At 38.3% G+C, this 24,125-nt stretch overlaps 1 protein-coding gene across 1 annotated transcript in view; it reads right to left on the reverse strand.

The window, feature by feature from the left end:
- LRP1B (LDL receptor related protein 1B) overlaps positions 1 to 24,125 on the reverse strand; it is a 1,349,043-nt gene that overhangs the window by 1,322,691 nt on the left and 2,227 nt on the right. The window contains exons 2-3 of the mRNA XM_075933312.1: positions 23,446 to 23,608; positions 19,408 to 22,267 (exon numbers count right to left, since the gene is read on the reverse strand). Coding sequence (XP_075789427.1) covers positions 19,408 to 19,489 — 82 coding nt within the window. The 5' untranslated portion in view covers positions 19,490 to 22,267; positions 23,446 to 23,608. The remainder of the gene's footprint in view (positions 1 to 19,407; positions 22,268 to 23,445; positions 23,609 to 24,125) is intronic.

The raw sequence follows: 24,125 nt of genomic DNA on the forward strand, positions 1-24,125 counted from the left end.
GCTCCCCACCAGTACCACTTCCTGGGCTTTGTTAGCACATTGATCCATCTTCAGTGAAGATTCTGCAGTTTCACATTGTATTGAGAACTCAAAAATAAGTAATGATGTCTTTAGAGAGCAATCCCTTCCCTTCCTGTTCCCCCTTGCCCACACAGTTCTTCCTGAATAGGTAATAGACATTTTAACATTCTGGATATGTGACTCAGCTCACCAGGTTTCAGCAATGCCAGTTACATTTCATTTCTTCCAACCAATTAACATTTCCAACCTCTCTTCTAGTCATCCCTACTCCTAGCATGCCCCCCCCCCCACACAAAAATCTCTTCACATTTTTTGCCACATGATATCAATTTGTTGTAAAACACTGAGTTTGTACTACATTTGCCTCCTTAGCAGTCTCCCCTGGAGCCAAATTCTCTGCCTTCTCAGTTGCTGCAGCTTGCCTGCAGCCAAGCGATTGCCCCTCCCCCCTTGTATTTGATGGTATAGGTAGCCCTCCCCCCCCACACACACACCCTACTAGAACACTTCCCAGTCTCCCACAAAACTAAAACCTTCAGCTTCACTCCACTTGCACAGCCAATATGTCACTTCCTGTATTTTCTGCCTTCTCTCATTCATGGGACTGAAAAGATCCCAAAGAACATCATTTGTACTTTTCTAATTTTAGTACCTTTTCCACTTCACACTGTGGCATTTGATCCACAGTGAAGACTTACACAGTAACTCATAATCACACACTTCATATAATGTACCATTTGGTCCATACACAGTATACTCATTTATAACAAAAACATATGCATTTTTTCCCCACTTCAAATTGCCCCCAATCATATTAGGTCTTCAGTTTGTTAAAGGTAAAAAAAAACATAGGTAACACCAATGACTTGTCAAAGTTTGAGGCCAGGAAGGTTTTTTCCTGTCAGGAGAAATGGACGACAAGGTGAGGTTTCTTTGTTAAACAGAGAAAAAAAACTGCATTAAAGTCCTGTTTCACTGAACACAGGAGTAATTGCATAACTGGAGTTAATTTTTTTGCTCACAGTGTCAATCCCACCACTCCTTTCAACCAGCCTTCCCTCACTCAGAAGCATTCCTGCTAGATTTCTCAAGATCTTATGCACAGTACTTCAGGCAATGTCTGGATAGGTTTTCTCTCTTCTCCTCTGATGTGTGAGAGAAACAGCAAACACATATATATCCATTACACAATACCTGTGAAATTCTCCATCATTTATATATTTATAATTCCTGAGCAAGTTCACATGTGCTGTGTTTTGGGCAATGTAATTTATTTTGAGACCTCTTGTGTTTCTAAATTGTATCCCAAATGGAGAATAGCTGATACAATGAGGTTTAACCCTAAGAATATTTTCAGTGGAAACAAAAAATGAACAATATAAACCCTCTATCCCTTAAGGCAGACTGCACATAAAACCATGGTGGGGAAAGAATATTTTAATCAATTAACATGAAGAAAACTCTACAGCAAAGTCCTCTCTTAGGGATTAAGATCCTCATTCAGTCAAAAAATTAAGCACGTGCTTAAAAGGTAAGCATTTGAGGTGTGCCACTGAAAATAATGGGGTTACTTATGTACTTATTTACATACGTCGTTGGATCAAGGCTTGTTAGTATTCCTTCTTCAGAATCCGCTCCTGATAGAAAAAGAGACCTACATTGAAAGCTGGATCCAGATCTCACATACTAGATACTATCTGTCCCATCCTCTAACAGATTTTACTAAAATACTTTAGAGATATTTAACGTAAAGATATATAGATGGTACAGTTATAAGTTGGGAGGTTTGAAGTGAGATACTAGAGAGCTATCAGAGAGGGATATATTTAAGTGAGGCAGAAGGCTCGAGGCAGTGAATTATCTGAACCCTCGTGGTCTTACAAGCAGGTACATTTTTCAAGTGCTACTTGGGAAGAATACATGCATGCATGTTGTTACTGACTAATGAGATTCATGAGCATACATCATATTCATTGCTTTCAAAGTACATCACTTCAAATGTTTCTGCTGTTCACCAGGCTCTGTGAAAACATGAGTTATGGCACTTCTGCGCACACACACACACACACACACACACACACACACACACACACACACCCCAGTCTCTATCCCTGAATATTTCTGATAAGTATTACCAGTGCTCAAGTTAGCCGTTATTAAACAAAGAACCTTTGCACTCTGTTTCTGGCAGTGCCAACACCAAACCAAAGCAACATTCATTTTGAATTCATTGTTTGCTGGCTTCTACCCTCACTTTTTTTTTTTTGGGGGGGGGGGACAATTTCTAGAATATCCATTAGCTTATCTGATCCAGAGAATTTGGAAAAAATTAAATTCCTCCAAATACACTAAGGATTAGACTACAACACAAACCTTAGTTCTGAAAAAAATTCACATTCATGAAAGATGAACCTTTTATGACATAACTCCTAGTTTGGTTAAAGAGCAACAATTTCCACTGCAAAAACAGTGAACATACATTCTTCCCAGACCTCTAAAAGCAAATATTATATGGAAAGCCAACAGTCTTTGTAGTTACCAAAAGTTGTATGAAATAAATTACAAAGATTTAAGAGACAGCATAACCTTGGATTTTATTTTACTTTTTATTGTGACAAAGCTGTTAATGTGGGGGAGGGCAGAGGGAATGACGACAAGGAAGCAAAATTGGCCTCCTGTGTGATTTTTAGTAATTAAGTTTTAGAAAGCTGACTTGGTATTATTAAAACATTTCTAAAGAGTAATATTTTTCCACAAAAAGGTGGGAGTCTCTATAGCTGTAAAACTTCAAATTGTTTGTCAGCAGGAAAACATTATTTCATACTAACTCTAGAAGTCCAAAGAACTTCCATTGACCTTGTAAGAACTTGATTTATACCCATCAAGATTACACTCAAGACAGCACCACAGAGGCTGCCATTGGCAATGAAGTCATTTATTATCCTATTCACTTCCAGAACAATCCCTCCAAGAGAGATCACACAGTATTTCTGAACAAGAGAGCCATAGACTTAATTTCATAGATACCAAACCTAGAATCAGTATCCAGAAGGAAACTATACTATCAGAGGTCTTGCCCTTGCAATAAACTGTTCATGAGTGGACCCTTGCAACCATTACGTAGCCAACCAAAGCTAATAGGGCTCTGGTTCAGGTGCATGATCAGGACATTCAAGTATGTGTTCTGCCTTATGGATCGAATTTTGAGGAGTGATGAGCAGCCACAATGACCATTGTTTATCCCAGTGTGGAGAGTAAAAAGATGCTGTCAAATGTGTACTCTTAATATGCCTTCTGTACCACAAATACTCACTAGCTCGCCAACTGGATGCGACCATTTTATATAAAACAAAATGGCAACTCAATGAACTTAAAGGGTAATATTTAAAACTAATAAAAGGAAATTATGTTTACATAATGTATAATTAGCTAGTGGCATTTATATCAATAGGACTAGCATATTTAAAAGGACATGGAGGACCAATCCTCAGCTTCAAAAAAAGTAGTTCGCAGGGCTTCAAAAAAAGTTTCCCCATGAAATACTATTAAACAGCATTGTATTTCCACAGTACAGTTTTCAGAAAGCTTGGTTACTACTGGATAAACTGACCATTGATCTGTTCATGGGAATGATCATTCCCATTATTTGTATGGATAAAGCTGTAAAAATGTATGATCTCATTTGTGCGTGGGTTTTTCAGTAAATTTTACTCTTATTTTTAAAAGATATTTAAAAATCAGTAATACAAAGTAATTTACCCATTTGATATAGGAATAGAATCAAAATTAGTGTACTTAGCAGATCTAAAAGGTTTTTTTTACTATTAATTTTTATGTGTGCATCGAATTGATGACCACATATTTAATATTCTTGAATTATAAAAATGTTCACTGCTAGTCTTTTGTGGGAATTAATATAAAATGCAACAGTGACAACTTTTGTAAATATGCTGCAGTTTATTACAACACTGCAATAACAATATTATGAGAAGGGAGATTCTGAGCTGGTGTACAACATTGAATCTATGCTAATTTATATCAGTTGACAGTGTATAATGTTTTGGAGTATTATGACAATGTTAAAACAAAACGTGTCTTAAATAAAGGAAAGCGTAGAGCAACTATTCCACTGGGGGGGGAAAAAAAAATCAGAGACCACTAAATTTCTCTTGAAATGTCCAGGAACTATAAAAATAGAAACAATTATTTAGGAAATGTGTTTTTAGCTAGAATTTACTTGCCTTAAAAAGAGAGATCTAAATATTGAGCTGCATATTCTTTATATGCATACTAATTCTGAATTTCACTTAGGTTGGTGACAACCATCTGTTTGGTGCTCGCTTCTTACTGCCCCAAGAGCATTCAAAATTAAAATTGTGACAAGAAGAATTTCTACAGGGTAAAGAAAACATTTTTAGGGAAATGTAAGTTGTAAAAGGCTGGAAATTTTGAGTACAACTACTATTTTAACATGTGGGGGTTTTTTAAGAAAAAAAGATTTAGGTAAAATATTCCTGTAGTATTACTGGATATGAGGGTAACAACTATTAAGACTGATAGATTAACAGACTTCAGTTCTGAAGATCAGTATAATCTGTAGAGTAAGTGGGTAGTGTTGTGCACAGGGAGATTAAATCATAGCTCCTCCAAGACCAGAAAAAAAAAGAAAAAAAAAAGAGAGGGAGATGCAATATCGTTCAGTACAGCTAAGCAAGAGCAGAGAAGCAGGCAATTCAGGTATGTATGTGCACTCTCAACTTAGTAAATTGCTCCAGTTTCAAGAAGTGTAATAATGGGCCATTTGGATCAGTGTTAAGCCTGACATGGTGAATTAGCTTACTTTTTTGAGGAGGGAGTGGGGGTCAGAGGGGAGGGGGAGTTGATTTTTTTTCCTGTATCTCTTCGCATACTGTAAAGTTTCACGAATATAAAAATAACTTCTTTAAGGCCATTAAAATAGTAGAAAAGTTAGCAATATAAACATCACATTTGTTGTAAATTATTCTAACAGTGATCTAAAAATACTTTGGTTTAAGGCAGGGCTACTCAACTTTTGAAGCCCTGGAGGCTACAATGATACTTTCAGCACACGCCGAAGGCCGCAATTTCTCAAGTGTGGTTGCATATACATACAAATATACATGCAAACAGTGCTTTTTTCTGTTACCGCCACAAAAAAAGCACTGTATGCAAGTGTATGCAAATAGCTTCTTTCACATTGATGGGTATGGATTCAAAGATTAAGGCAAGATTACACAACACACAAACCCCATTTAAGTCAGTTCTGCTGATATTAATAAAATGCAGTGTTTACCCGATTTCCACCCATATGGTAGCACTTTTAACGAGCAATGAAGGTCCAGGGGTTTAACTACTAAAACCCATATCAACAGAAGACCACTATATGGACTACTTTTTTGTTTTGGCTCCCATCCGTGGGCCACATGTTGACCCCCGCATAAACCCAAACCACACTGCGGGCTGCAAACAAATGGGCCACAGGCCACATGTGGCCCGTTGGCTGCATGTTGAGTAGCCCTGGTTTAGGGCATGGGCAACAACAGAAAAACCCAGAGTTTGATTTTTTCTCCCCCTCCCAAATCATTTCCACTTGCCTACCAATCACCTTTCCATGCCTACATTCAAATAGAGATGCACAAGTAAATCACATTTCTTTTATTATAAAGTTAGTCTTACTCATAGACTTTAAGGTCAGAAGGTACCATTTTGATCATCTAGTCTGACCCCCTGCACAAGGCAGGCCAGAGAATCTCACCCACCCACTGCTAGAATAATCCTCTCACCTCTCTCTCAGATATTGAAGTCCTTGAAACGATGGTTCAAAGACCCCCAAGATGCAGAGAATCCTTCCACAAGTGACCTGTGCCCTATGCTACAGAGGAAGGTGAAAAACCTCCAGGGCCTCTGCCTATCTACTCTGGAGGAAAATTTCTTCCCGTCCCCAAATATGGCGATCAGCTAAACCCTGAGCATGTGGGCAAGACTCACCAGCCAGACACCCAGAAAAAAGTTCTCTATAGCAACTCCTATCTTCCCACTATTGGCCAATTTATCACTGATAGTGAAAGGTCAATTAATTGCCAAGATCATGTTACCTCATCAACCCATCCCCTTCATAAACCCCTCTAGCTTTATCTTGAAGCCAGTTAGGTCTCATTACTTCAGAGCATCCTCTCTGCACACACATTTCTCAATCGACTAGTTATTGTAGTTATTTGATCTTGTCCCTGACCCCTGGTAATTCCTTTTTCCTAATAGATCAAAGTAACTCCCATTCAGCCTGATAAAGAACATTATTATTAAGCTTGTTTTCAAGTGTGTGCAAACCTCATCAATGCATAGACTAGAATCTAGAAATGTTCATAGCCAAAAAGTACTTCAAAGAATCCTATACTGAAGATTGATACTATATAGGTGGGTTTTAATTCAGTGAACTGAAATCCCTTCCAAATCATTTTCTGAGTTTCCAACTCATTCAGATAAACACACACACACACACACACACACACACACACACACACACACTTACTTCAGTGGAGCAGAATTAGATCCAAATATTACTTAATACTGTTATGGTGTAGTCACCCTATTCCAGAATTTCAGCTGAACTATATCAATAGATTTTAGATGTTTAATATGCATGCATTTTTTTAAAACAAATTCCAACACACCTCAAACTGGGCATGTGGGCACACAATTGTGTTTACTAACCATGTGTTTTACACATACCGTGATTGCAGGGGGCAAGAATGGTTTTGCATGCACAAGTGTGGTATTCTTTGGAAATCTGACTCCCATTCTGTAAAGTGGTTTGGGATATTTCATGAACATAAGAACGGCCGTACTGGGTCAGACCAAAGGTCCATCTAGCCCAGTATCCTGTCCACCGACAGTGGCCAGCACCAGGTGCCCCCGAGAGGGTGGACCGAAGACAATGATCAAGCGATTTGTCTCCTGCCATCCCTCTCCAGCCTCTGACAAACAGAGGCCAAGGACACCATTTTATCCCCTGGCTAATAGCCTTTTATGGACCTAACCTCCATGAATTTATCCAGCTTCTCTTTAAACTCTATTATAGTCCTAGCCTTCACAGCCTCCTCTGGCAAGGAGTTCCACAGGTTCACAACACGCTGTGTGAAGAACTTTCTTTTATTAGTTTTAAACCTGCTACCCATTAATTTCATTTGGTGTCCTCTAGTTCTTCTATTATGGGAACTAATAACTTTTCTTTATCGGCCCTCTCCACACCACTCATGATTTTATAGACCTCTATCATATCCCCCCTCAGTCTCCTCTTTTCTAAACTGAAATGTCCCAGGCTCTTTAGCCTCTCCTCATATGGGACCCGTTCCAAACCCCTAATCATTTTAGTTGCCCTTCTCTGAACCCTTTCCAAGGCCAAAATATCTTTTTTGAGGTGAGGAGACCACATGTGTACACAGTATTCAAGATGTGGGCGTACCATAGTTTTATACAGGGGCAGTAAGATGTTCTGGGTCTTATTTTCTATCCCTTTCCTAATAATTCCTAGCATCCTATTTGCCTTTTTGACCGCAGCTGTACTCTGTGTGGAAGTTTTCAGAGAACTGTCCACGATAACTCCAAGATCGCTTTCCTGATTTGTCGTAGCCAAATTAGCCCCCATCATACTGTACGTATAGTTGGGGTTATTTTTCCCCGATGTGCATTACTTTACACTTATCCACATTAAATTTCATTTGCCATTTTGTTGCCCAATCACTCAGTTTGGTGAGATCTTCTTGGAGTCCCTCACAGTCTGCTTCTGTCTTGACTATCCTAAACAGTTTTGTATCATCTGCAAACTTTACTACCTCACTGCTTACCCCTTTCTCCAGATCATTTATGAATAAGTTGAAAAGGATTGGTCCCAGGACTGACCCTTGGGATACACCATTAGTTACCCCTCTCCAATCTGAAAATTTACCATTTATTCCTACCCTTTCTTTCCTGACTTTTAACCAGTTCTCAATCCAAAAAAGGACCTTCCCTCTAATCCCATGGCCATGTAATTTACACAAGAGCCTTTGGTGAGGGACCTTGTCAAAGGCTTTCTGAAAATCCAAGTATACTATATCTACTGGATCCCCCTTGTCCGCATGTTTGTTAACCCCTTCAAAGAACTCTAACAGATTAGTAAGACAGGATTTCCCTTTACAGAAACCATGTTGACTTTTGTCCAACAAATTATGTTCTTCTACATGCTTCACAATTTTATTCTTTACTATTGTTTCAACTAATTTGCCCGGTACTGAAGTTAGACTTACCGGTCTGTAATTGCCAGGATCGCCTCTAGAGCCCTTTTTAAATATTGGTGTCACGTTGGCTACCTTCCAGTCATTAGGTACGGAAGCCAATTTAAAGGATAGGTTACAAACCACAGATAATAGCTCAGCAATTTCCCATTTAAGTTCTTTTAGAACCCTTAGATGAATGGCATCCGGTCCCAGAGATTTGTTAACATTAAGTTTTTCTATTTGTTCCAAAACCTCTTCTAATGACACTTCAATCCGGGACAGTTCCTCAGATTCACCACCCACAAAGGACGGTGCAGATTTGGGAATCTCCCCAGCATCCTCAGCCCTGAAGACTGAAGCAAAGAAATCATTTAGTTTCTCCACAATAGCTTTATCGGCCTTGATTGCTCCTTTTATAGCTAGACCATCTAGGGGACCCACAGGTTTTTTAGCAGGCTTCCTGCTTCTAATGTACTCAAAAAACATTTTGTTATTTCTTTTGAGTTTTTGGCTAGCTGTTCCTCAAAATCTTTTTTTTGCTTTTCTTATTACATGTTTACACTTGATTTGACAGTGTTTATGTTCCTTTCTATTTATCTCACTAGGATTGGACTTCCACTTCTTAAAAGATACCTTTTTGTCCCTCACTGCTTCTTAAGCCACGGTGACTCTTTTTTAGGTCTCTTGCTATGTTTTTTAATTTGGGGTATACATTTAAGTTGGGCCTCTATTATGGTGTCTTTAAAAAGTTTCCATGCAGCTTTCAGGGATTTGGCTCTAGTCACTGTGCCTTTTAATTTCTGCTTAACCTCCTCATTTTTGTGTAATTCCCCTTTTTGAAATTAAAGGCCAGGGTGCTGAACTGCTGAGGTGTTCTTCCCACCACAGGAATGTTGAATGTTATTATATTGTGGTCACTAGTCCCAAGCGGTCCTGTAACGGTTATTTCCTGGACCTGATCCTGCACTCCACTCAGGACTAAATCAAGAATTGCCTCTCCCCTTGTGGGTTCCTGCACCAGCTGCTCCAAGAAGCAGTCATTTAAGCCATTGAGAAATTTTATCTCCGCTTCTCTTCCTGAGGTGACACGTATCCAGTCAATATGGGGGTAATTAAAATCCCCCATTGTTATAGAATTCTCTATTTTGGTAGCCTCTCTAATCTCCCTAAGCATTTCTATGTCAGTATCGCTGTCCTGGTCAGGTGGTCGGTAATATATCCCTACTGCTAATTTCTTATTATTGGAGCATGGAATTTCTATCCATAGCGATTCTATGGAACATGTTGATTCATTTAATATTTTTATTTCATTTGATTCTACATTATCTTTCACATACAGTGCCACTCCGCCACCCACCCGGCCTGCTCTATCCTTTCTATATATTTCATATCCTGGTATGATTGTGTCCCACAGATTTTCCTCATTCCACCAGGTTTCAGTGATGCCTATTATGTCTATCTCCTCATTTAATACTAGGTACTCTAGTTCACCCATCTTATTAGTCAGACTCCTAGCATTTGTGTACAAGCACTTTAAAAATTTGCCACTGGTTATTTGTCTGCCCTTCCCTGATGCATTGGATTCCTTTGTATGCGGTTGTTTGTCAGCTCTGGCCAATGGTTTGCCCTCTCCCCTCCTCTCTTTCCGACTACAGCTTAGAGAATCTCTATCAACGGATTCTCCTCTAAGAGAAGTCTCTCTCTGATTTACGTTCATCTCCGCACCAATCGGCTTTCCCCCATCTCTTAGTTTAAAAACTGCTCTACGGCCTTTTTAATGATAAGTCTTACAGCATTATGTGTCTAAGTGGTAAGTACTTTCGAATCTTGGACAATCTGATGACATTCCTTCAGAAGAGAGTACTTTCAAGAAAAGATGACATAGTATATTAGTAATTTGGAATTTACAACGCTTTAAAAATTACTCCTTAAAACAGTATGGCCATATATAATTTCTAAGGAAAGGTGTGAACACAAGTGGCCCCAAAAGAGCATATTACATTTAGAGAGGTACCAATATCTTTGTGATATCATCACAGTATTTTTGTAAAGAGGTTTCCAAATGGCCTAGTTTGGGAAATGAAAAATTAACATTATTCAGTTAAAGTATACTGCGTGCTCAAGTGCATGAGGACTTTAAGTGCACTTTGTTCTACTGCCATTCAGTTTAGGTGTATTTTTCCCTCAACTCAAAAGTATATTCTTATGAAGCTTTCCTTCATAAAGGGAGAAAAATAACTACAGGCAGTCCCCGGGTTACGTACAAGATAGGTACTGTAGGTTTGTTCTTAAGTTGAATCTGTATGTAAGTCGGAACTAGCGTCCAGATTCAGCCTCTGCTGAAACTGATCAGTTTCAACAGCGGCTGAATCTAGATGCCAGTTCCGACTTACATACAGATTCAACTTAAGAACCCCAGGCATCCCCAAGTCAGCTGCTGCTGAAACTGATCAGCGGCTGATTCCAGGAAGCCCGGGGCAGGGGCTTCCTGTAGTCAACCACTGGTCAGTTTCAGCAGCGGCTGAATCAGGACTCCTGGGGCAGAGCAGCTGGGGTGCTGCCGGGTTGGTCCAGTAGTGCCAAGGAGCGGTGCTGCGGGACCAACCGGCAGCGCCCCACCTGGTCTACCACAGGCCCGGGGCTTTGCTCCACATCTCCCTGGTCTGCTGAGGGGGGGGGGGGGGCACTAGCTGTGCCCCCCCCCCCCAGCAGACCAGGGACCAGTGGTGGCGGGGTGCCGCACCTCTGAGGCTTTCCTCTGGCAAAGCCTCAGAGGCACGGGACCCCTCCGCCTCCCCGGCTTTGCTCCCAGTGTCCCTGGTCTGCTGGAGACGGTCCCCAGCAGACCAGGGGCAGCCGGAGCAGCTTTTCTCGCCCCGGAGGTCGAGGTGGCAGGACCGCTGCACTCTGGGCGGTCCCACTGCCTGCAAGCTCTGGGGCGAGAAAGCCCCGTTCGTAAATGCGGATCTGACATAAGTCGAATCCGCGTAACTCGGGGACTGCCTGTATTTGTAGAGGATAAAATCCACATTTCATCGTTGCATATTCCCCTTTTCTATGAACACCAAAGCGTTATATATAAATATATGTATACATATCCACACAGAGACCCCTACGTATGCCATAAAAAATTATTTGAAGGAACAAGGTTTAGCATCTCATTCTGTAAGTTTTCTTTATTCATTTCATGAAGAAAGAATGAATAGATTATGAATTGCCATTAGATAAAAACTCAGTGGTGGTGGAATCCTCAAGGAATTATATATACTCTTATTTCTGAAGTTAAGCTTTATTCCAATAGCATCTGTCCTGTAAGTCATTCAATTCTATGTCATACACAAAAGTTAGGAAGGGGTATCCTATTGATAATAATAAAAACAAGACATAATTCACTGTACTTTCATCTTCCCATAAGAAGAAATATGTATGCTCTTATTTCTAAAGCATTCCTACTGTATTTCAACTGTATGCAGTTCTGCTGGAAGGCCAAGTCATTCAAGATGAAGCAATGTATGAAAAGTTTAAGGACATCCAGCTGATAATAAGAATACATTATGAAGTATTATATACTGTAGCTGGACCTTTTGTTGTAGTAAGATCCATTCCCTTAACCCCCATGAAGAGTTCTACTATAGATTGACCAAATAACAATGACAACTCAAAGTACCTTACTCAAAGGCTACTGTTAGCCAATACTTCAAAAGAAGCAATGATCTTTCTAGTAATTGGATTGGTCTAGTGACATCAAAACCAAATATTGGTTGCTGTTTAATTCCCGCTACCTTAGAGATGCGTTTTTCTGCAAAGGTCAGATAATCGACAATCACTTCAGCACAACAGAGGTCACAAACAAAGTAAAGTTGGAATTAGTCTTTGTATTTATATATATATATATATATATATATATATAGGTAATTATGTTATCTATTATACAGTTAAGAAGTGCAATAGGCATGCATAGTGTTAAGTATTCAGGAAGACTAACTTCCTGCTGTGAGCATCTTCAATCTAAAAATTAAAAATAAAAATCCACCCACCCACACAGATTTTTATAGCCAAGAACAACAGGCTACTGGCTGCAATTTTATAGCTTATTATAATTTTGTTTGTATCACTAAATACTCTGCATAATTCCCATTAAATTTAAAAGACACCCATTGACTTTAATTGGAATTGCATTCACTAGTGCACAAACCTGCATCAAAATCTAACACCACAGATAGCTGCAGCCATTTATAGTTGCCATTGCTAGCAAATCCCAAAACAGGATTAGGGTTTTTTACCAGCATAAAGAGTACATCTACTGAAGTCAACAAAATTACATGAGTGCTTAACTGTTTTAAAACAGATCAGAATTAGACCTTGGTTATCTCATTTCGCTAAATATATTAAAAACAAAGTTTTGCATTTCAGAAATATGATACTTTGTACTTTTTGGCAGCTTTCTTCTGTTATTGTTGACAACTAATCCTTAATTGGAATACAATTGCACTTATAGATGCTCTAATCTTTTCCAATAGATGGCGCTTAAGAGTAAAGAAACAATTCATAGTTACATTGAATGAAAGCACCAATTATTCGGTAGGCAATGATGTCTACAGTCATTTAAAAATGGAACTGGATTTTTCAACATAGTTAGGCACCTAATCACAAAACTAAATAGGAAGACATTTGATTTTGAAAACCTTTTTTGTTTTCATTTAATTTAGGAAATAGTGGTAATAAAGAGGTGAAATCACACATTTTAAGGGAAAAAGAACAATGTACAGTAACAAATGTAACTCATTATTGTGTAAACTACTCAATCTTGAACATACTATAATTTTAATTTTTAGATTCCCAAATTAAAAATTATACCAACACAACCCCAGACATATAGCTGCTGCTAAATTTGTACATAAAAATGCCTGAACCCCTATCAGTTTTCAATGTATATTGAAAACAAATTTAGAGGATGCACTTTTACTCCTGTTCTGTAAAGGCTTATACATATTCTTCATTTTACACATGTGAATAGTCCCAATTATTCACAGGAGTGAACCTATTGGAGATAAATTAAATATATATGTATATCTTACCAGGACTGGTACCTTAATCTGGAGCATGAATAGTTTTAAGAGTCCCAGGAATTAAAAAATGGTTTGGAGGAAAGTTAAATTTTTCTACTATAGTCTGATGTTAAGACTTTTGCCTTTTATAATTTCTTTAATGACATTATTTTAATGAAGGACAGAAGATCTATAAAAACCTATTTGCTTAGCACAAATGAAGACATGGCTAGCATATGACAAGCATGTTAATTACCCTATGAACAAGACTTCACACAAGCTTCCCCGATTTTTCTGAAAACAGCACTATTTCGTACATGCAATTGCATATTCAAATAGGAGCACGTATTCATTTTATCTAGTGCAAAGTGCACTAGTGAATAAAAGTGTTCTTATAGAAATCTTTGACTCATTTTCACTTGCAAAATGCACCATTAAGGCATTTCTTTAACAACAAACCTATTGCCTTAAGTGTCTCTACGTTTTCTCTCTTCTATAGAGCTGTTTCTCCAACGATAAATAAATGTCTTTGGAGCTCACCAAGCTTTCTGTATAACTGTTTTTCACACTAAACAACTGGAAAATGTCACCATGACCTTGTAACAATTTCCTTTGTGGGTGTAATATTGCTCTCTCTATATATTGGAGATAGAGATTTAAGTATAAGAACAGGAACCTCTATATTAAAACACTGAAATAGTTCTATTTGAATTTGCCTGTTGTAAGACCTTTGGGAATACTTTACACCAGGTTGACAAGGAGCAATTGTTTGGCAGAGCAGAGTACAAAACTGGTTTTTTGCCTGTTCTATTTAAAAAAAATAAGTATTAATAATGAGGATTGGAGTAAAGCTTAAAGATCACATTGGTTATGTCTAGATGCTTTCGAAAAATACTCTTTTGAAAAAGAGTGTCTAAACTGCAACCAGTAATTTCGAAAAAGCAAGCCACCTTTTAAAAAGAGCACCCAAGCAGTCTGGATGCTCTCTTTCGAAAAAAAAGAAGCACAGTTTGCATTACATAGCACCTTTTTTCTGAAGAGCACTTTTGAAAAAAGGCGTTCTGCCTCATAAAATGAAGTTTTCCATGGTTGAAAAAAAAAAAAAAAAAAAAACTGCCGCATTCTTTTAATTTACTTTCAAAAGACTGCAGCAGCAGTCTAGATGCAGGGGAAGTCCCCCTCCCTCTCAAAAAGGCCACTTTAAGGAAAAAAAAAACCCTGTAGTCTAGACATTCATTTTAAACATTTGAAAATATACTTACTGAGCAGAAGAGATGCACTGTGATAATTAATAATAATCAACCAAATAAGAGGCCACTAATTTTTTGGGGAGTGGGATTATGTTTCAGTTGTCTGGGTATGTAATTTCTGGTTAAGCTAGAATCATCTGACTCTTCTGACTGGCTCTTCTGAGCTATGCAGGTTGAACCTCTAGTACAACACACTCTGGTCTGGAATGACGTTTGTTAGCTGGACTTACTGGATGTTGTTTTTTCAAGATATATAGACAACAACAACAACAACTGGTCTGGTAGCACTTTATAGACTAACAAAACACGTAGATGGTATCATCAGATTTTGTGGGTGCAGCCCACTTCAGATGACCGGAGTTATGAGTTGGGGATATGACAACTCGAACTAAATAGGAGAGGGGAGAGAAAGAAAAAAGGAGGGGGTTTCTCTCCCCTCTCCTATTTATTTCGAGTTTTCATTTACCCCTAAATGTCTTCTAAGAGAGGTTTTCAAACTCTGGTTTGCAATTTGTAAGGGTAAGCTGCTTGCTGGCCATGACATGCTTTGTTTAGCCAAGTGTCCACAGGAATAGCCACTTGTAGCTCCCAGTGGCTGTTTGCCATTCCTGGCAAATGGGAGGTGTAAGAAGTGGCAGTTCAGCCCACATCACTTCCTGCAGCTCCAAGTGGCCAAGAATGGTGTACCATGCCCATTGAGAGCTGCAAGCAGTCAAGCCTGAGGGTTCTTAGATTTAAAAAAAATAAATAAAAAGCTTCTCATGGCCAGCTAGTGGCTTACCCTTACAAGCTGCAACCCAAAATTTGAAAACCTCTCTTTTAAGAGCCCAATAAGTGTTAGCAGCGTCTAATGCGACTAGACAATATTGACATCCATGGTCCAGCACTGGTCAGGTCCCAATACTAAAGAGGTTTCTGACTTGGCAATTGCAAGTTAAAGTACATGTAAATGTATTACCAAGTTTTAAATGTGGTCAAGAAACATTGGGGGGAGGGAGAGGGAGAACCAACAGTAAATTGCCTTTTATGTGACCTCAAGAGATGTCGGTTATGTTTGAATCTAGAAAGGTGCAGTTTCCATCATAACATCCTCTCTGTTCCTCTATCTCCTCCTTTCAATAGATTAAAGACAGCTTTAAAAAACAACAACAAAGGAATATATACATTGAAGCTAAAAATGGGGTAAAGAGAAGTAAGTCTGTTCAGTGGATTCAGTTACATGGTAATTCATCCATTTTAAGTAAACTGGTATCTTCTCATTACAGCATTTGTCTGATTCAGTAAAAACTCTATGTCCCACTGTGAGCGGAGCGGGGGGAACCACCACTTGGGCACAAGGTACTAGGTGAAAAACCTGCAGCTGGTTTAGGGGAGACATTAAGATGACAGTAAATGTTTGTGTGGAGGAAGTGATGATGATATGTCCCCTTCATCACCCTTCAATGATTTCAACAGTGAAGTCTCCTAAATACTGCCTTCTGAAACAGAATGGTAAAATAGTACTGCAGATAGTCAACACGATTACTGGAGCTATCCACTTTCAGAAAAATCTTCTGCTCCCTCTGTTATAGGTCAGGTAACATGTGTCCTGTACCCAAACTTTCTGCTCGTTATCAGGGATTCTTCCAGAATTTATTGTAGGTGATCTAGCTTTACAGGTAGGAGAACCTCAAGAGTGACTAGTTCCATAAACCTCCTTAAAAATGTGATTTGAAAACTAAGTCAAATTAATGAACCTCTCCACCACAGAGCCGGTTTTTTCCTCCCTCTGTTTTCTATTCCTTTTAATTGGCTCCCCTTTTTCTGTCCTCCCCCCAACATCTCTGTCATCTAAATTTTATTGTATAAAATATAGCACTAGTAACCTCATTTTGGTGGCAGAACAGTCCGGATAAAATAGTTTTCTTTCAGTCAATGTGATTAGCACATTCCAAATCTGAGAGTTTGGATAGATCACTACCCATGACTTTGACAAGCTGTAAATATTTAATACAGAAAAATAATTCCTATATAGTCAGTGCTTTTTTGCAATATGTCCCAAACATTAGCTGACATGAAAATAAAATATTTCCAGCTTTGGTATATTCTCAATCATTTATGTTGAGAACATTTGAACACTATGTCTTATAAGCCTTTATCAAAGCATAGTGTGGTGCAAATTGTCGTCATATCATCATGACGTGTCTTTACTTGATTCTAAGTAAATCTGATTTATCCCACTCTTTTGGCTGACATGTTGTAGAAGTATGTTTCCTTTTTAAAGCTGGATTGATTCTAACTTAAGTTGACAATCCACTTGTGTACACTAAATGAATACAAATTATATAACAAGACACAGTAAAGCAATAATTAAAACCAGAATATTCTGTTCATGAGTCACGTGGCATCTGCTAATGTCCAACAGCGGATCGGGTACACGAGGTTAGATTCCAGTAGTTTCACAAAATGGTTCATAGCTAAGTTTTTATTCACAAGATCACTGATATATTCAGGCCATTGTTGAAATGCAATAAGACCATTTTGTGCAAATCTTGGAAAGCTCTTGATGTTCTTCCAACAAGCAGGCATTAATGTGATCAGAATTCTTCATATACAATACTGCATCATAAAAAAAGCCTTTAGTACCATTCAGAAACCTAGTCGAGTCTCCTAGACTCTTTCGGCTATTCGGGTAACATTATATTGAATAGAAACTTGTTTCTTGCACTACAGAGTTGCACCTTATGAAAAGTTTTAACATGTAGACTTGTGATGCCACTGTAATATTTGTCTCTCTGTTGGCCAGCCAAGGAGGATGGCTTTTTTAAGCTTGTGCTGTGAGCCATCTATTTAATATTTTGATAGCCAGTCAATTTCCATTAACTCAACAGCTTTGGAAGTTCAATTAAAGCAGAAATGTGTACCTGAAAGAGGCTATCTGTAGCCATTTGTACTTGTTCAAATGACTTTTAAACAGTCGGTAAACAATTCAGTAGCCAATGTGTAAGAGATACAACACTCCAAGTTGCATAATGCAAGTTCAATGTATCATATAGTTACATTTATAAAAAAATAAAATTCATTCAAAGCAAATTGAATATGACAATATTAATTGCTGTCTCATTTCTTTATTTAGTTTTCTTGCTAGATTCTTAGCATCTAATCAGAGCTAATGAGTTTTACTTTAATTCTTGATTTACTGAATCTATTTTGAATGAAAGCAACATAACACTCTTGTGCTTTATCCAAAAATCAACTAAATCCTATTTTTTAAATTTTTAATTCAAGTATCATATAGCAAAGTCAGTCTGTTAAGATCAGCAATTACTGTAAGTATAAGCAAGAGCTAAACTTAATTCTGGCCCAAAAGATTGTTGCCTTTAATCAAAGACTTCTTAAGACAGGAAAACAGTTGCTCTTTCAACTTCTTAATTTTAGTGCTTTGGCTAAAAGATTCTGTGTTCTTTATTACTTAGCTGTGCTATTTTATTTAGCCTCTCATGAACCATTTAAATCAAGTTCAGAAATCAAATTGATGGTAGACTAGGGGAATTGAATAAAAGGACCTCTGGAAATAGTTGTAGAAGCTTCTTTGAAAGGTAGAACCAATCAGCAGTTTCGAAAATACACCACTCACCAGCCTCATAAAACTACACACAGAAAACCTTCAGCTAGCATTGCTATATAGTGTCTGTTTGTGTGTCCATATAATTTATATAAACACACACACAAAGTAATACTTCCAAGTAATAACACCATGCAGGATGGAACCATCACAATTCATGCCTAGTTTGGGGGGATTTTTTTAAATATAACGAAGCCAATACATAAGTGCTTTCTGAAAAACACTGTCATTAGATCATTCATCGATCCAGCCTCTCTCCCCATCCCCTCCTATGTGGCTTATTTGTCCGTTTCTAATTACATCAAAAGCCTGAGCATTATTAGTCAACATGAGAGGATCTTAATAGTCAAGTTTCCATAATGCACTCTGATACATTTAATCACGGCCATGTGAACATCGATCGGGTCGAATTACTCATCTGTGTGCATTTTGCTCGGTATTTGCCCGGAGGGTGCTACAAAACTTCAGAGAGGCTCTACAAAAAGAAACCAGATATTCTTGCTAGGAAGTTCACCTGCTCTTGGTTTATTCCTGCCTCTGACTGTTTTAGTTAGCTTATTAATGCAACATCCTACGGAGCAGGAGATGAAAGCTAAGTTACGCTTGAAGGTGTATCACCGACTCCTTCTCAAGGTACTACAAGTGCCCGGGTTGCAAAGCTTCGGTGTAACATAGGGAGAGACGATCCTGCCCTATTGTTTCTGCGCAGAGCCACAGCGTCAACTGTAGCATTTGCTCAGACGCGAGCAGCACAGTGGAGACCTCCCCGGGAGGCTGTCTGGGTGGAGGAAGCCAGCCCGCGGGGATGACCCCCCGCCAGCTGCTGCTTTGCAGCAGGTAAGGAAGTTACTGAAATGCAAGTTGAGGGCTGGAAGGCAGGTTTGCAGACGGCGTAGCCGTTCCCAGGAAGAGACCCGCCGCAAAGGGCTGCAGTGCTTCGCAATAAGCAGCGCCGTCAGAGAGCCTCCACTCCCGTGCAATCGGATGCGAGCATCTGCAGAGTCTGTCACAGGCAGCCAAGCGGACTCGCAGTCCGCGGTGCACGCAAGAAGATACTTTTCCTGCTGCGTGCCTCTACCTGCTCCTTTTTGCACTAGCCGCCCTAAAGCCATGGCCGAGACAAATGTCCCGTGCAGCTGAGCTGCCGGAGGAAGTTTGAGACACTTCTCCCGATCGTTTGAGAGAGGAAAATAAAGTGATCACCTTACCTCGATCGGCTCCCGCGGCCAGCACCTTAGCAACAGGAAATAATCCTGAGATCGCTACTAAGGCTAAAAGAAACTCAGACATTGTTGTGGCCGGATTGAAGCGTCCTCCGCCGCCGGGGTTGCTTGGCTGCACACTCAGTAAATCAGCAGCAGCAGCGAGTCTGCAATCGAGCTGCGTAATTTACAAATGTCAATGGGAATTCGTCTGCTAAATGAGCCCAGCCTGCCTGCCTTCTCCCTGCTTTCAGCAGGATCGCGAGGTGTATGTGTGTGAGAGCAGCTTGTGTGTCTTGACTTTTCAATGCAGAGTACGTCTGATCTTACATCACGCAAGAGGGGCAGTGAGAGATGCCAGAGGATGGGGATTCACTGATTAATCACAGAATCTACCATACACTGCTTTGGTGTCCACATAAATCACTTCTATTACTAAGTAAGAGGCATTTAACACAATAGGAAAATACTACTGCAAATGGAAAACCTACAAATCCCAATTATTTCTGTCTCCCTGAAAGGGAAGTAACTCAATATTCTGTTGGGATGTAGACATTTAGAAGAGGGAGGCTTCTGCATTGTATCCAACAACTAAACCTTTCTGCTCTTACTCTAATGGCAAGACAAGCTTAAATCATTCCTAGCCTCTCTTCTAGAAGTAGTACATTTTAGTTTTGTATCAACTGGAAGCAGTCTCCTTCAACAGCATTAACAGGGAGGCAAGTAACTCAGTTCTACTGGAAAGGAAGATAGTTGCTTCAGCCAGAGAAAAGGCAAAAATGAAATTTAAAAAAGTGTTTTATTAAAGTGTACAAACAATCTCAGAAGGACTTGTGTATCACAATAAGTGACTCAGCAAACACATACACAGGCATTGCTTATTAGCCAAAGAAATGAAAGTGCCATTAGAAAACTCTTTACTTATTATATATGGTAAATAAGTGTTGATTTCCAAAGAGGGATTTTCATGCTGTGGTTAGCCCTTGGTGCTTCTTTACAAGAGCTGACCTAGTGTATCCAAGTCACATTTTAAAAGAAAATAGGGTGTGTGTTTCCTGCTTTGAGTAGTCATGTTAATACTTCTATTTGCAAAAACAGCAGTAATTTGAACCTATCAGATGCTGAAAAGTTTTGCTTAGCTTTTTATAAAACTTAAAAACATGTTTAACAAACAGTAGGTGCTAAGTCAATTATATAGACTTTTGCAGATTTGTTTTATCACAATGTAGCAAAAAGCTAAAGTTGTCAGCCTAGACCTTTTGTTTGAAAGGCAAAGCCTTACTCCTTTTAACTGTACATTTCTACTCCCTGACAATTTTATAAAATACATTTTATACGAAACCCAATACCTAGAAGACTTGAGGGGGCAGGTGGTGGAGGAGACAACCAATGCAAAAAACAACAATAAAGCACAATTTGAAGAGGATTATGGAGTATTTTAATCATCTATATTAAAATGATGTGGATCATCATTCACATAGTTATTTATAAAATTAAGAGCCCATTCCTGTTCCTACTGACTTATGAGAGCAGGATCAGGTCCAAAATTCACCCTGGAGATTGAGACCCTAGCATTTAAATAATTTAATATTGGACTACACACCGGGACTGAAGAACATTCAATTGGGCCAACTTCTGTGTTTGTGTAAATACTGAGTCATTCTACTAATGTCACTCACAATTTACATCTGTTCAACTGAGACCAGGACATGGCCCAACATGGGAAATAATCCCATACAGACAACTTGTAGTTGTGTAAGACGAGTTGATGAAATATATCATTTCCACCTTGAACTGTGGTGGTCCTCTGAAATCAGCTCTTCCCCCATTGCCCAGACAAAATAGGAGTTTACATACTGAAAGTACATTCTGCCACTTCAAGTGGGAGACTTTGCTCTTGTAAACCACAATATTTGACTAGTATGGCTCTTATAAGACTTTGTTTCTAACTACATTTTGAACAGGTCTTGAATCTAAATGTTTTTTCCCCCCATTTCATAAAAGGAAGACTCCTTTTGCGAGGCATGGGTACATGGAGGCAATGGTTTACTCCACAGGGAAGAACTGCACAACTGGGTTGCATATTTTAAAGAAATGCATGTACGCCATGTAACAAAGGACTTTCTCAGCTCACTGTTGGCAAATTTGTGTCTTTCTTCTGATCTTATATAATCTTTTCACGCCGTTTCACTGAATTCTCCTCCCCTCACAGATTTAGAATTGTATATTTTTGATTCAATATCTATTAGCAAGTCAGTTTTATTTTTCAGATTTATAAAATGCATCTTGTGCAGAAGTCTCAAGGTGCATAATGTTAAAAGCAGTCATAATTTTGCCTCAGACATTATCTGTTAATTGGCATGCTGTGCTTTTAGAAGTTAATCATTCTTACAAAGTCATTTTCACTAAAAACATATGTCCAGCTATCTGAAGCTTTATTACTAATTTGTTCCTTTTCAGCTTTACTCCATACTTATCTAGCAAAGCTTTTCAGTACTCTACTTGAATAATTTGCTTTAATGATAAAGCACAATTTACTACCCATTTAAAACATTAACATTTATGAGAGTCTGAGGAATTAATTGATCTTACTTTCAATACTGCAAATCACATATGCATCTAAACTTATTTTTTTAAACATTTCACTTTTTTGAAATAAAAGTCAATGTATTCTGTATTTCCAGGAAATAAGGTGTCAATATACCCAGAATTATAAATAAAAGTGTGTGCACTCAGAATATAAATAAAAATGCAATTACCTATAAGTAATCCTTTGTCAAATAGCCACCCAAAAATGAATCTTGGTTTAAAATAGTGCGACAAAAGAGATGGTAATTATCATGGAAGTCTGGTTTTAAAATATAGGCTGTTGAACAAATAAAAAGCTGACCTTTAATAAATCACTTCCCCCCTCAGTTTCATTAAACATTTCCATTAAACATTATTCACTATACAGTCACATCTATGTGATGAAATTAAACTACTTTAACAATATAGATCAGAAGTGCAAACATATATGAATAATGTTAACTTTAATACTATCTTTCCACCTTCAACAAATCTGCACCTGAAATCTCCTCTACTTGGATTTCTTTGGTATAAAAAAATTACATTATAGAATAAATCTAAAAATACTGGAAGGAAGGAAGGAGTAGCAAACTGTGCCTGAGAGTTCAACAGGCACAACACAAAAGTTCAAATATCAAGAGGGTGTTTACATCTACTTTGAAAAACAATACAACTTAAGTGATCACCTATTAATATGGTTTTACTTCACTGGCTTGGTCTCAGAAGTTTTCATAAGAAAAAGTTAACTCTACCTATTATATTTAATCCCTCCCCCATCACAGGCATCATTTTTAAAGTTCACCTTTTACACATCTATCTGTTAGGACGTCTGCATGGTTCCCTGTCAACATCAATGGACATAGTAGCTATTGTGGAAATAGTTCAAGAGTCAGAAGTGTGTCCTACATATGGAAAGTTTCAGTCTTTTCCATGTAAGTGACACAAATGAGACATGTTAGAAGTCATTCAGTCAAAAGGGCTTGCGAAAAGACTTTATGGGTGTCTAGAAATATTCTTTCACTATACCAAAAATAATTAAATGGGGGAATGAGAATGAACTAATGGTGAATAGAGAAATCAAAGCTAGAAATGCTATTCAAGATCCATTTGTTCCTTCAGTATATTATACCTTCTTCGTATTAATTGGGGTTATTAAAACTGACAAGTTTAATAAATAAATCAAGCTATAGAATATTATGAAATATCTTATTGGAGATAAATTAAGTAAAGTAGAACCAATCATTTTTATTTATAAGAATGTTAATCATCCTCCAGGTATAATTCTAAAATTAGCAGTTACAAAAGCCTCTCAATTGCAACAAAAACCTCTCAATTGCAATAGTGGGGAAAAAAAATCAGGTGTTCAAGGGTTGTTTTTTTGTGGGGACAAAAGGGGTACTTATTACTTGAATTAATAATTTGCCTGCTACCCACCTCGGGTCATAAGTTAACAAGAAAACTTGTGGTTGTACATACCAGGGTTTCTAGATTATGTCACAAAGGTGATGTATGCAGCTTCTCAGAGGGAAGAGTTGGCCTGAAAAACCAGGTTGCTAGGAAATGATATTGGCAGCAATACTGGAGGCAGCCGGGTGCCCTGCCCTGTCCTCCCAGATATAGAAAAGTTGCCAGGCAGCAGCTGAGACAGGATAAGGAGAAAAAGAGACCAAAATGGTAAGAGATTAGAGTATTTATCTAAATTCAACAGTTTATATTATGAGACAAGCAACCCCCCTTTGAAGAAAACATTTATTCCAGTTCTTAAAGCACTGCATTTTTAAAAAATCATTGTCTCTTCCTAAATGTGCATCTTCAACAGCTGCTGAAAAAGTTCTTCATGACTGAACTGTAATGTGTATATCTGCATACCAAGTGGCATGGATGGAAATCATGATCTGGCATTCAAGACGGTTTGGCATTGCTTTAATACATGAATTGTAAAGTATTAAAAAAGATACAAGGAAATTGGAACAATTGTGGTGATTTGTTTGAAAAGCTAGAAAGTGTGATGAATATATTTAAGAATACGTGGCGCTTGTAAACTTGGTAAATATTAGGAATTTGAAAATATTTCTTATTACATTTCAGGACCTTTTCACCTAAGACATCACTTTGATGATCCTTGTTTTTAAAAGGATAGACACAATTCAGGGCCA

This window comes from Pelodiscus sinensis, chromosome 7, assembly GCF_049634645.1.
Source record: "Pelodiscus sinensis isolate JC-2024 chromosome 7, ASM4963464v1, whole genome shotgun sequence".
NCBI classification, from domain to species: domain Eukaryota; kingdom Metazoa; phylum Chordata; order Testudines; family Trionychidae; genus Pelodiscus; species Pelodiscus sinensis.